Below are 14,400 nucleotides of genomic sequence, written 5' to 3'. Positions count from 1 at the left end.
GTGTGAGGTGCTGGTACTTACTATGGGGTCCCAGGCCCTGTAACTCAGGTTTGCCATGAACTTACCTAACATTGATTTGTCTGAGAACAGGGCAATTACTGACCACCTTTTTACTGTGAATTTCATAGTTGTTTTCAAGGCACCCTTGCTGTTAAAGAGATTTCTGGTCTGAGGTCTGTACTGTCTTGGTCTCATATGGTTTTGTAGCCTTGGGTGAAGTGTTGGCAGACTTCCAGCTTCCTATTTCTTAGTTCACAAAACAGTTGTTTTTTTTCCTTGTTTGTCTGTTGTGGTCAGACAGGAAATTTTACTACCCTACTAAGTTGCATTTTGTTTTGTCTGAAACACAGTCTGCCAGGTTAGATTTACCCATTTTTTTCTCTGTGATCTTTCTAAGAGATAGACAGAAACAACTGAAATTTACCTACCTACTGTCAGATGATAAAAATTCAATTAAAGCCTTCGGTCTGAAGATTACTTTAAAATGCAATTAAATGAGCTCTGCAAACTGGTTTTTTTATTTGTTTTTGAAGTCCTGGATGAAAACAACCAGAATATCACAATCTGTGTACCTGAATTCAGTCAAGGCCTGCACAGAGATGAAAACCTGGTTACTGGCTTGGGTACTACGATTCTGTTTGGCTGCATTTTATATTCTTGGTAAGTCTGGGAGTTAGCAGTTACCTTTCTGTAAATGCAGTGTTGTGGTCCAAAGAGTAAAGACTTACAGCAGGCCTCATGCAAAGTCACAGAGAGATGTGGAATAAAGCTTCAGAATTTTAGATGTTTTAGCTAAAAATGTTCAACAAGATAATACAAGTTTTAAAACAAATACATCTCATTAAAATCAAATAGGGTAATTTAGATCTAGAGGCAGAGGGAAAGAAATTCCACCTGTCCATGATCCCAGATATCTCAGCATTAAACTCTAAAACTCTAGACAGTTACATTCACCTGAAAAATCTATCTGAAATTTTTGTAGCCTCCTAGCAGAGACTATGACTGTCCTTGAAGGTCTTTAAAACAAATGAACTTTTTAGGGCTTCCTTTGAACAAATAATGAGCATCAGTATTGCCATTAATCTGCTCTAAAAAAAACCCTTCTTGTGCCTGTGCTGCTCACCTTTGATGCTTAGTTTGTATTATTACAGCTCACTTCAATAAATTAAATTATGCTCTGGGACAGGGAGTTACCAAGGATTGAAAGGTGGTGTGTCTTTTATTTTGGCTGGGCAGCTTGCCAGGAGACAGCACTGCCTGTCTGCTGCAGGTTTTTGAGCAGGTTCAGCTTCTGATCAGTCCACTTCAAAATTCACATGCAGAAACCCCTTCATATTTTTGTGAAGTGAAAACGAGACTTACTCTTCTGTTTATCAAATACACTTGTGTGTTCCACTTTGTTCTGGTATAAAATATATAAATATGGATATCATGGATCTCGTTCACATTAGAGGGGCACTTACAGTGCATCAGGGAAGTGTTTCAGCACACAGACAATATTCATGTAGCCTGCCACTGAACTGTACCCTGTAGCTGGGGAGGTAAGAATACCTTCAAGGGGAGTGTTTTGAAGCATTGCTTGCCAAGGTTCAGTGTGTACACTAAAGCCTTCCTGTGGGTAGTGGGAAATCTGCATTTCCCATCCTAAAAGGGCAGGACAGGGCAAGAAGTTTCCTGTCAGAAGAAAGTAGAAAGGATTCCCCCACAGATAACTAAGAAAGTAATTTCTAGGAACTGGCACACTGACAACAGTTGCTGGTAATTTGCTTTTGAAAACTGACTGCCAGAGACCTGCCAAAGGCTTTGCTGGCAAAGCCTTTACAGAAATGCTGAGCCAAAGTGATGCCTGTGAACTGAGTATAAATGCACTGGTTGTGCACAGCAGGGGAGATCTCTTCTGGCTTGCAAATTGGAGCACTTAGATTTTGCTGCTGTCAGATGGGGGTGAATTCATCACCTTTCTGGAGTGACCTACTTTTAAGCTCATGATTCAGTCTGAACTGGCCAGTGGCCATCTGCCAGGCTGATCTAACTACCTAGTGCAGGACAAACTTTTCGCATACTTAGTGCTTGATGACAGCATTCAGGCAAATGCTTGGCTGAGAAATGGGAGTAGACGATTTATGTTTGCTGTGATGTTGAAGAGTTACCCTCTTGGGGCTATAGTTACGTCCAGGGCTTTGACACTGTCTTCTTTTCCTCCTAGTTTGACCTCAACAACACGTGCAAGCTCAGAGGCACTGAGAGGAATATATGCAACAGCTGAAACTGAAGTGAGTTCTTGCTTCTTCACACAGGATTTTTGTGTAGACTTTTTGCCGTGCTTTTACTGCTGTTGTTTTTGTGGCTAGTAATCTGAAAACAGAAGCTATTCTTGGTAACATCTATGTATGTGCCGCTGGGTATAGACTCATCAGAACATTTGTCCACATTGACCCTTCTGTAGGTCTTGCTGGTCCTGTGGAGGTGCCTTTATGTACTGAAACTATTTGCTGCTCTTGAAGTTTATTCAGCATCCTGCAGACTTCCTGTAAATCTTATGTTCAACTTGAGCTCATGTCCTCTCATTTAAGGGAAAAGTATGCTGGAAAGCTACCAGAAGAAAAAGTGGAGGTGTTCTTGAACATTTTCAGTCCTGGTTGTCTTTGTTCTCACAGCAACTAAGATCCCAAGTTATCTCTTATTTTTATTTCCATACATAAGTAGTTCCTTTCTTCTTGACTATAATTTAATCTCTGATTGTATTTCTTGTCCCTATTTCAGCTGTACAAGTTTTTGTTCTACCTCCCTGTTACTTTGGCTTCCTTGTCCTGGGAACACCCCGAAAACTCTGAGAAATCAGTGGAGTTTTGCTAAGTAACAGTTTCCCCTTGCTTAGGCTTGCTAGTTATGCTCTTCAAATATATGTGTGTGTTTGGAAGATAAGTCTCCATCCCTAGCTCTCTCTGCATTGGTGTTACTTGCATCTGCAGTCTTAGCTTCCGTTTCACAAGTCTTTAATCAAAGTGTGAGAGTTCAAAAATGCAGAGGTATCTGCTGAGCCTGTTGGTGTTTGCAGTAGCTGGGCATGAGGAATCACAAGACATTCCAGTGTGGGAGTGCCAGGGTGCCAGGGCGCTTCCCTGTGGCAGGATGCTGTGGCTGCACAGGGCGCCAGTGCCAGCCCTCGCTGGCAGCTGGGCACGGATCACTGAGACCAGGCATGGCCTGTCTTAGGCAGGTCCTGAAGGGGCCTGTGCCTTCCCACCTCGTGCTGAGGGACAGGACGGGGAGCACTGCAGAGAAAGCCTTTTGTGCCCCTGCACCTCTTCTGCCAGCCAAGCACTGTAGGAGGCCTCTGCCAGAGGTGTGGGTCTATGGAGGAGCAGCAGGAAGGCTGGGACATATGGCACAGCATGGATTTGGGATGTCGCCCTTCACCGGGAAGGGTGAGGGGCCATCTCACCAGCCAGAGTACTCGCCCACTGGATTAGTTCTGGACTGTTGGGTTTTAAAGAGTGTACAAGAGCCACTAAATGTAAATATAAAGAAAGGTTTGGTGAAAAGCAACTAATTGCACTCTGATTGCCTCCAACCCAGAGAGGGTCTGTTGACTCTGCTGGAGGCAGCTGAGTGTTAGGGGTTAGGGCGGATGTGCCAGTGTTGCTAATTTCAGTCTGTGCCAGGAATAAATTACAAAATGTTGAAGGGAACCTCAACAAGTGCTTGATTCAGAATGTGAGTGCAGCCCCAGCATAAGGCAGGCTGTCACTGCAGGTGAGACTTGGCACAACAAGAGTAGAAAGAAGTAGAGAATAAGGGGTTTACATAAAGTCTCAGACAGTCTTTTGAGAAGAAATGAGCTTTTTGGCTTTTCCTGAGTTTATGAACCTACTGAGTACAGGTAATCAGGGATATGCAGGGTAAACTTGCCACTTGGTGTTTCTGCTGGACATTTTACTTTAAAGACCTACTACTGTCTGGGAAAGCATGCAACCAGTCCCTGTAACATGGGATAAGCTAAAACATAAAGTTTAGAAGTGCAAAGCATAAATAATTATTCATGTGCATGTGGTGTCCCAGCCAAACTGGAACACCCCAAATGTGACTTCACACAAGGGTCTTCTACCCTTCAGGCATTCAGGTGCAGCGTGATTTGACTAATCACTGGCACCCACATCATCATTACTAATAATAATAAAACTTTGCAGAGCAACTATATTTCTGCAGCAGTCTTGCTGCTCATCTGTTGATCCAGACATCCTTTAAGTCAGTATTAAGACAGCTATTTATCTGTGATGATGCTATGGTTTCAAAGGTGTTTTAGAGGCCTAAGACGCTGGCCTTACCTTGGCTGTCCAGGGCCATGTTTTATCCTTCATGGACAGCTCTAAGTTTCCAAGAAGCAATGTCCTTATTTCCAGGACTGGGCAGTCCTTTAGTTTGTTTTGCTAAGCATGAACAATACTAAAGTCTCCAGTAAAATTCCAGTTCCTCATTACATTGTACAGTATACTGTGAACTAATACAAGTAAACAAAGTTAACACACTTTAATAGAATAAAGACTGATTGATGTAATAGGAAAGTGAATTTTCCTAACAGGGTTCATTGTCTTAATCAGACTACAAGCAAAAGAAATCCCAGAGAAGGATACTATGAGTACAAATAATACTTGTGATGCACTACAGAAAGTGCTGACTTTTACTGTAGTCTGGTGCAGGAAATACTCTTGTATTTGTTTATTTGTTTATTGTCAACACCTTTTCTCCATTTACATTACCATTCAACACAGAAAGTGTAAATTTCAGCTTTTCTTTATCCATGAGGTTAAGAAAAAAAGGAAATCTTCATTTAAATAAAATAGTAAAACAAGGTTTCTGCTTTTATTCATTCTTCTTGTGCTCATTCTGGCTCTATTTCAGCAAAATCTTGCAAGGAGAAGTACATTTCACACTGGTACAGTTGTAATTTCCAACCTATGCATCAGAATTTTAAAAGTTCCTTGTATTTTCATCTTAGTACAGAAATGTCCTAAAAAGCACTTGTATTCACAGACTTACCGAAATAGATAAGTCCCCTAAATATGAATGTGCTTTATTGTAGCTTTTCCATCATTTTGTCATAATTATTTGAATCTGTGTTGGACCTAGAGTTATGTAAAATAGGTAATTTTTAAAGACTGGCTCATTTCTTCAAATTTACTGAGCAGGTTTTTCCAAAGCTTGGAAACTGCTGTTCTGAACTACTGAGCAAATCCTAATTTAAGTTTTGTGCCAGTTGGAAATACAAACCAGTCTGTTATGTCTGTAGTTTAGACATAACAGACCTTCCTTCCCAAGTTGGTTTTGCTGTAGCACAGGTTCTTACCCCCCTCCTGTTGTCTGTTCCACAGGTAGCTCGTTGCTGCTTTTGCTGTGTACCTGATGGAGACGGTAATTATGTTTTCTCTGCACAATTTACCATTTTTGTGGCTTGTGGACCAAAGCCAAGAGAGAAAGGACACAGCTGTTGATGGAGAACTGCTTGTACTCTCATTCAATAGAGTACTGAATGCAAACTGAAGCAGATGAAGTGCTCCAAGTTAAGCTACAGAGGGAAGCAAGAGATGTCACAACACCATTTCAAAAATACTAGGCTAGTTAATAATTCTTTAAAGTACATTTCATTCCTGCAACATACAAAGAGTAATCTCTGGTTTTGGCATGCCTGTGAGTGTAACTGGCTGCTGGACTTCCGGCTCAGCAGCTCTGCAGGGAGTGCAGTTGAGGAGTGAGATAGGAAGGGAGTGTCCTATTTGTAGAGCTGGTACAATCAGGATTATCAGCTTGGACTTGCCAGAAAAATATTGCAGAGCAATTGTAGAGCAATTTAAATGCTCTCAATGCTCAAAATCTACTCAGTAAACCAGAAGCTGTCACAAGGCAGGATTTCAGTCCTAGTCCAGTTTTTCACTAAGGGTTTAGGCCCATACCCTGAGGATGAGAAAATGTTCAAGTGTTACTCTGTGTCAATCACGCTTTCCCAAATCACACCATAGATGTTTTGCTGTGTTCTCTGTGAAGCCAGCTGCTGTTTTCAGTTCTCATTACATTTGCATAACTTTCTTGTTTCGTATCTCTTATAGCTGATGCTGAAGAGCATGTTGAAAAAAGGGGAGGCCAGACTGTGGTTTACGATGAGAAGAAGGGCACAGTGTACAGTTATGCCTACTTCCACTTTGTTTTCTTCCTGGCTTCTCTCTATGTGATGATGACAGTAACTCATTGGTTCCAGTAAGTGTATTTCTTTAATGTGTTTCTTTAATGCTGAGAAATTAACATCTCTCTGTGTTGAGAGGGAAGATGTGAACAGGAAGTTCTGCTGTGTGGGTGTTTCCAATCCTTATGGTAGAAGTTTGAAGAGACGTTACAAGTCTTTCTTGGGCATTGTTGAGCAAGATCTTGCTCTATAAAGGATTGCTGTCCCTTGCTTCCTCCGTGGTTTAACCTAAAGTCTTTGAGTCATTCAAATTTTTTTTTTTTTTCCCTTCACAGTTATGAAAGTGCTCAGATTGAAAAATTCTTCACTGGAACCTGGTCTATCTTCTGGATTAAGATGGTCTCCTGTTGGGTTTGTGTCTGTCTGTACTTATGGACTCTTACTGCCCCACTCTGTTGCCCAACCAGAGAATTCTCAGTGTGAACAGTCTAAAGGTCATTTTAAGTTTTTCTCTTTTTTTTTTTTTTTTTTGAATGAGGAAACATCGATTACTCACTTATCATAATGTACCAGTTATTACCTTTTTAGTAAGACGTAACGAAATAATTGAAGACTTTTTTTACCATTTTTTATTGTCATGAGCAAGCATTGCCTAAGGGAGCAAATCTGTTTTGAAACTTTACAATGCTTATGTGTGGTGTGTAGAAAACACAGTTGTCACATAAACTGGAATAAGTGAAATACTCTTCAAATAACTGACAATCTTGCTCTGGCATCACTGACAAGAAAAGAAAAACTCATGGTGCAGATGGTATCTTCTTACTTCCCAGGAATGTTTGGTATCTTCCAGCAAATACTTTGCTTTTTATACTTTGTCATTAACTGTTTTACAGTTTGCAGTGATGATTTGGACTGCTGTTCTGTACAGCATATAATTCTTTAAGTAGTATCAAGATAATTTTTTTCCAAAACCATATCTAAAAAATTCTGTAGAAATAAGAGAATATATAAAATTTGACTGCCAAAGCATCTACTAAAAATTGTTTATCTAAGTATTAAATATATTAAGTTATTTTATACCTAGATTGAGAAATGTACCAATGGTAGTAAAGTATTTATTCTGTTATTACTTTAAAGCCACTTGGATATTTTATGCAATTCAGATTTAGCCCAGTTAATAACTGAAGGGGAGTTCTACACACAGATTCTCAAACTGAATTTTGTCCAATTTTGCTTTACCAGGTCACTCAAAAGTTGAGTGTATTACATGGGGATGTAATATAAGGTACATTGTTTATTCACATCACTTACTGTTGAGAAAATGATAGTAAAGGGAGCACTGCCTGTTGCTCTTAAATTTAAAAGTGGGGTGCTCATTTACTTTTCTGGCCTGCTTGTCTCTAAAGGTCTCCCAGGTCTTCAGTTCTGTTTCCATGACTAGTCTTACAATATTTTAGATGCATTGATGGTCAGAAAAGGACTACAGTGTGTCATCATCTTTTCTGCTTGTGTGTTGGTTGGAAAGTATTTTTTTGAACTGCTGTATTTTTATACTCCTGTGTTCATATTAGTTTTGCTGATGGGATGGGAGTTAGCCAGCCAAAGTATTAATGGAGACAGAAATTTTCTTGTAGATCTCCTATTCCAAACACTGGAGTAAGCAGTCAGAAAAGCAAAACCAGAAGACACAAATACAACAAGCAGCTGCCTTAGTACAAATGACTTGATGATATTAAACACTATTTTGTCACCTTTTTTTAAGTTAATTTAAGCAGATGATTTGGTGGTAAAACAACAGCTCAAATGCCCTGAATGCTGAAAAAGGTTGAATCCCCATATTTTTCTGCATTCCGGTGGGATGAATTTATGACCTGAGCTAGTCCTGGTGGTTTTCGTCTTCTCTCACTCAACATGTATATTCACACACGTGTACAGTGTAAATATCAACCTCTCAGCTCTCTTTTTTTAAAAAATATGATTGAGCCTTAAATCTTCATTCACTGCTTTCTGCAAATCAAAGAAAAGCACAACATGGATGCCAATGGGTTGGCCAAAAGATATGCATGCCTTAGTTGTTCTGTTGCAATAGTTAATGGCTAATGCCCACCTGGTGAGTAATCTTAACATATTGGATCTTGATTCTCATCTTGTTTTCATTGCCATTTTTTAGCTGCCTTGTTGTCACAGTATCCCAGAGCTTCTGTACTGTTCGGAGCTTTCTAGGGATGTGATCTTCCCCACCCTGTGCACTCTTACCTGAAACAAAATCTTCAGGTCTGCAGTCCTGCCTACTTATGTCACCTATCCCAGTGATTAGAGTCTCAAAATACATGTCCTGAGATCTAAGGGAAGGAGGAGTCTGTCTAGCAGTGACTGCCTTGGTGGTGTTCTTGTTTGCACCAAGAGTTAAAAATAGCAATTGAAGCTGGGCTTTGACACTGAGTTAGAAGAGCAACAACTCTGGACAGGGAGGCAGGTTTTCTTCTTTCCCTTTGCTTCTGCTGGGAGGTTCTGATCCTGCCAGGAGCTTTACTAGCATGGGGACCTGTCAGAACATTTCTGCTCTGCATTTAGAGTCTTGCTACACAGATACTTCTGCAGCTGAAGAAGGCCTTTATTAATGCTTTTTCAATCCAGAAACATTTATCTGTCCCATCTCTAAGATAAGGGCTTGTGGGCTGTGCAATGATGACTAACAGTTGTCTCACCTAACTCACCAGCAGTTCTGATGAACAGTTTTGATCCAGTGCTGTAGTTGTGTGCTACAACTGAAATAGTCCAGGCTCATGCTTTGCCTGATCCTAAGAGGCATGCAAGATTTACCTTCTAGTGCCATATATGTTGTACTATGAGAAAACAAGCTTGCTTGGGTTTTTTTTTTTGTTTTGGTTTTTTTTTTTGTGGGTTTTTTTTTTTGTTGGTTTTTTTTTCCAGGTTTTTTTTTGTTTTGTTTTGTTTTGTTTTGTTTTGTTTTTTTCCTAAATGAGCCATAGTTTTTGTAACAGAACAATCAGGGAAAGGAGCTTTACAGAGGAAGGCACACACTCTGTCAAGTTATAGGGCAGGGAAAGGTTCTTATTGTCTGGCTCTCATAACAGGCATCCCAGTCACAAATGTGGATGATAATACTAATCTTGGTCCTTGAATGTTCTTGTTTACAGAAACACGTATTTTATCTAGTATTTGCATCAGGGCTTTCTGCCCTTCCTTGTGCTGTTTGTTTTACAGTTTGTGTTTTGGGAAATAGGTTCTGCACAGAGGAAACAAGGCTGTAAAAGAAAATCCACAGTGAGGCATGAGTCCATTCTTCATACACAGCACTCACCTCACTGAGCTGCTCCTTCATCCTTCCCTACTAACAACTATTGACCTTAAGTGTGTAATCTGCAGGTATACACAGAGTGGGAATTGGGCAGTGCCTGTTTCCACAGTTTTGTCTACTTTGAGCATATGTTTGGGGGGAAACCCCCCAAAATAACTTTGAGGGCCTGTGTGTCTATGGTGCCCCAGATCCAGCTGTTGACATCCAGGCCTTTCTAAGGAACCAGTAACTAGTAGCACTTGGGTGTGTAAAGACAAAATACACTAGTTCCTCACCAAGACAAGGCTTCCTGCTGGCCAGGCAAATGTTACAGCCTTCATGTTTGCTGTAAAATCTGTACTGTGAACTTCCGTGTGCAACTACATAAACTCAGCTCGGGTCAAGGAATCAAATTCCCAGCCCATAGATTCCAAACAGTTCATGTAAATGGGCTTTAAAAAAAACTTGTTAAGAAGTGCCTTCATACCTACTGCTGTGATAACTTAGTTCCGGTGGCACTAGAACTGGAAAACCTGGACTGAGCCTGTGACTGGGTGATGCTGCCTTGTAGATTACACCAGTGTGTAAAAGGCACAATCAGATCTAGAGTGCACATGGAAGACCAAACAATCTGTGCTTGACAAACCTTTGGGGATAAGACTGCTTCAGGTATTACTGTGCAGTGGAAAATTAAGTAGGAAAACCCACAAGTAGCCTGATGCTTTTGTAAATAAATATTTGTTTTTACATTTAAGCTGTAAACAGTTAACTTTCTCTCCCCATACCTGAAAGTGCAGGTGACTGTCTGCTGAGGCAATTCACAGCACAGTGTCTATCCTGCCTTGTACTGTTTTTGTTAATTTAATTTGTTCCCAGATGTAAGCAGTGCAGCACTTCTGGCTCCTAGTGGTTTTGGGCTATGTGAAGTGAGGAAGCTTACAAAGAGAACAAGACCAGAGAACTTGTCCTGTACTATATTTCCTCTATTTAAGTTTTAACTAATACTATCTTTAATAAACTCTTGGAGGAACAGACAGTGTTAACAGAAGTCCTGCTGGGAAGGTGAAACAATTTTATTGGCTTTTTTCTACTTTGTCAAATTTGCCATCATAAAGTTTATATAGGACTTCAGTGCTGCACTATTATCTGAGACTGGAACAATTTTACTTTTTTTCATGAAGGCAACCAAGAACTGCAGTCGTGACTGGTTCTTGTTTGGGGTAAAATAAGTGGGACAGACTCGGACAGCAAGTGTCTGAATCCAAGTAACTGGACTAACAAATGAGATGATAAAACTTTACTAGGGATGTGTGGAAAGCAGATGGGTATGCTCATTTTGCATCAGCCACATAGTTCCACAAAGTGTGCGGGCAGCCCTTGCAGCTGGATGCTAAGTAAGGAGCTCCACAGCAATCATACATTGAAGGTATTGCATATACTCTTAGCTTTCTCCTTCAAGCATTTCCATGAGGTTCAAACCGCTTGTACATGTCCAGCTAATGTGGTAAATCCTGCCTGGGCTGCTTTCCTCTGACATGCAGAATTCAGTGTTGCTAGTGTATGTAAAATCCAGAGAGAGGGTTTGTCCCCTCACAGAATCATAAACACTGCATGCCTATTTATTTTGTGTTTTAGCACCTTTTTACAAGTCTATAAGCGCTTTGAGATTATAAACGAAGCACGTGTAATTGCTTTGTCAGCTACTGCCGCAGCCGTTTCTGGGCTGGAACATTGCTATTAATGAAGCAACCGTTGCACTTGTGAAAAAGCTGGTTTTTAACAGTTCCTTAGTTTTGAATGATGGCATGAGGAGAATTTGGGTACTTAAGATAGTGCTGCTTGAATTTTGGCTGGCAACCAACAGTATAGTGGGCATCTCTGAACAGATCAGCAACAAAGTAATCCATTGACTGTTTTAAAACTGTGCTGTAAAGATTTTATAAACTGCTAGGCTTTTCTCCTAAGTTGATGAAGCAAAATACCACAAGACCATACCCTTGTGGCTAGATGAGTTGCGATTATCCACAGCTAAAATTTTGCTCTCATTGTCCTTCTGGGCTTTAGAAGCAATGTCTTTCACTTGGAAGCTGTATCTCCTCATTTTACTTGCCTTTTTCTCCTTGGATTTGTTTTTTAAAGGCAGTGTAAACCTCCTTCATTCCCAGACAACGTGCTACCTGTCAAATGGGATGTCTTTGGTGCTAGAAACTAGCAAAGACCTCTTTGCCAAGTCTTACTGATCCTTTCCTTTTCATAGCAGGACAGCCTGCAGCATTGAAGCAGAGTCAAGGATCATAGTTTATTATATGGATCAGTTTTTCTCTGTGACAACTACTGCTTCTTTGTTTTCCAAAGTGGCCTACGAGTTCTTGTGGGAGGGAAACACATAATGAACACCATGACGTTTTACTTGTGTTTTCAGTTTTGTAAACAGTAGTTAAAATTCAGTGTTTCACATGACTGTACAAGTGAATGCCATGGGTCAAGTGCTTAGAAAGCTTTAGCTTTTTTTAGTCAGAACAGGATACATAGCTTGGGAACTGGTGTGCCTCTGTATTTTCTACATCCTCATGGCAGAGTGCCCAAGTGCCCCAGGATGGGGATGTAGACACACTGTACAGAGTTTGATGCAGAAGTTTTGAGAGACTGGCATGATGACGGCTTTCTAATGCCCAAGGAAATTCTGTAGGTTTCAACTAGGCCTTAAATCCCATTTGTTCAGGGTTATCATCAAATCTGGATTTGATTCTTTCCACACCTGTTCAGTAATGTTGTTCTTAAAAAGCTAGACTTTATTTCAGATATAAGCCACGCTGGCTTCCCCGCTGCATGCCAGTTCCTGATAGTTCCCAGTGCATTGCGTACAGACATTTTCACAAACTTGTTCAGAGCCACATTCATCAGCTTTGAAACCACTCCAGCAGCCTAAAGCTTCCAGGACTTTTGCTCACCAGAGCTGCAGGGTGCAGCACTGCAGCCATGCTTTTGCCAAAGAAGCCTCAGTGTAAAGCCAAGAAGAAAGTTGCAAAGCCAAGAATTTTGCAAAACTAAGGGGAAGTAATGGATCACTGGACATACCAGAACTTTATTTTTCCTCTTACAGATAGAAGTGCAGTTGCTTAGATGTCCTTTGGACAGCCATGCAAACTTAAAGTGCAGAGAATTAACTTCCAGATAAAATCATTCTACTTGTAAGCTGAGAAAAGATGTACTAGGAACATTTGAGTTCAATGTCTGTTCTTTGTTCACCACTGATGCGTGGTGTTCAGTCTCATGTATGCCATGTTCAAAAACTGGATGCAAAATAGTCAAAATATAAACACATTTTCTTAATGGTGAGGGGATTTTAATTAGTCTTTTTCAAGGTTCTTAATATCTCAAGGGAACTTTTTGGTTTGTATGTGTGGTTTTATTAAGCTGTAGCACAGTGAAGTTTGCTAGTTTGTTTATTTTTTTTGCAAGTGTTGTGGTCTTTAGTAACTGTAACAGTTCAACTTTTAAGGATTGGTAAAGATTCCAGAATTGTAAAATCTTACTTGTAAAATAGTCAACAGCTTGGCCTTTTTAGCATGTTAATGGTTTTTATGCACAATTCCTTTTGTATACTGAGTGAATGTATTGTTTTAGATTTAATGTTTAATGGACCAATAAAATTTTCTTACATTTGAAATGAATTGTTGTGATACATTAAATATTCAAAGTCAGTTCATTCTAGAAGAAACTTAAAGAATAATCTAAATATATGAGATAATGCAGTTACTGAGCCAGTAAAAGTAAAATGGTTGATTTTTTTTTCATTAAATTTCAATGTTGTTTAACAAAAAAATGCTGCTATGTGGAATATTAGAGAGCTTCAATGTCCATGTTGTTTCTGTATTTCTCTGCTGTGTGATACTGGATTATGGTACATAGCACAGATTTGTCTGTGGCATCTGTTCTGTACAATCCAACTCCCTGAGATGTGTAAGATACGCTGGCAGTGCAAACAAAATACCTTCAAGGCTGATGTAGCACTGCAGCACTGTGCAGCTGTTTGAGATGCAGATTTCTGATTTTTTTTTCTTTTTTTTTTTTCCCTCACTTGCCCAAATGGTGGGTTGGGCAGCTGTTGAACTTGACATGCTGAGATCTACACCAGGGAAAGTGCTTTGTCTTCACGTGTGGTAGTTCCTTCCCTCTCCCCATCCATGTCCTGTTTCATTGTGTGCCAGCTGCACGCTGCCTCCTGGTACTGGTGGCACCCATGCCGGGGAGCTGACCAGATCCACATCAGGACACAGTTCCCTGTGGTTTTGAGAAACTGCTGACCAAGCTTCCAGCAGTGGCTGTTATTCCCTGTGCAGCTCCTGATGCGTGAGAGAGCTCTGGTGCATGGAGATGGGAGGGTGTGTGTTTGGACCTAGGAGCAAGGCAGAGACAGGTTTCTGAGTGGTGCCCAAGGACTGACACAGTCAAGTGCCTGTGCTCCATAGCCTCCTGCCAGCCTGCCCACTGCTGCCCTCACTCAGTGCTGCAGCATCCTGGCAGGATGTTCCCTCCTCACAATTCCAACCAGATGGTCTTCAGGAAACAGAAGACCAGAAGCACTTGAAACACATGGCATTTGCCATGGTGTTTGCAGCACACAGGAAAGAGTTAACCTTTGTTGAGGGGGTGGATCCTGATGTAGAAGCTGCAGGACTCTGAACTCCAAAGTAGTTACAGCTGCTGCTCCAGCTGAGTGCAGCCCTGCTGTGCAGGCAGTCGGGTCAAGAGCGAGCTACATGTTCAATTTTAAAGATGTGGGATTGCAGCGTCTTCACTTGGCAGAGGCCACACATGGAGCTATGTCTGCATTGCACAATAGCCCAGAAAGGTCGTGCTAGAGAAGCTTGTTTTAACACTTTTAAACAGGGACTGCACAATCTCTGATGAGAATGTA

The 14,400-nt window shown here is 40.7% G+C and overlaps 1 protein-coding gene across 1 annotated transcript in view; it reads left to right on the top strand.

Annotated features, from left to right (window-relative positions):
• The window catches only part of SERINC5 (serine incorporator 5), a 35,050-nt gene extending 28,717 nt beyond the window's left edge, over positions 1 to 6,333 (top strand). Inside the window, exons 8-11 of the mRNA XM_054003886.1 lie at positions 534 to 660; positions 2,207 to 2,273; positions 5,373 to 5,412; positions 6,105 to 6,333. Coding sequence (XP_053859861.1) covers positions 534 to 660; positions 2,207 to 2,273; positions 5,373 to 5,412; positions 6,105 to 6,256 — 386 coding nt within the window. The 3' untranslated portion in view covers positions 6,257 to 6,333. The remainder of the gene's footprint in view (positions 1 to 533; positions 661 to 2,206; positions 2,274 to 5,372; positions 5,413 to 6,104) is intronic.
• The last annotated feature ends 8,067 nt before the right edge of the window (positions 6,334 to 14,400 follow it).

Source organism: Vidua macroura, chromosome Z, assembly GCF_024509145.1.
Source record: "Vidua macroura isolate BioBank_ID:100142 chromosome Z, ASM2450914v1, whole genome shotgun sequence".
NCBI classification, from domain to species: Eukaryota; Metazoa; Chordata; class Aves; order Passeriformes; family Viduidae; genus Vidua; species Vidua macroura.
Note: the sequence above shows the minus strand (reverse complement) of the source record. Positions and strands in the feature narration are given on the sequence as shown.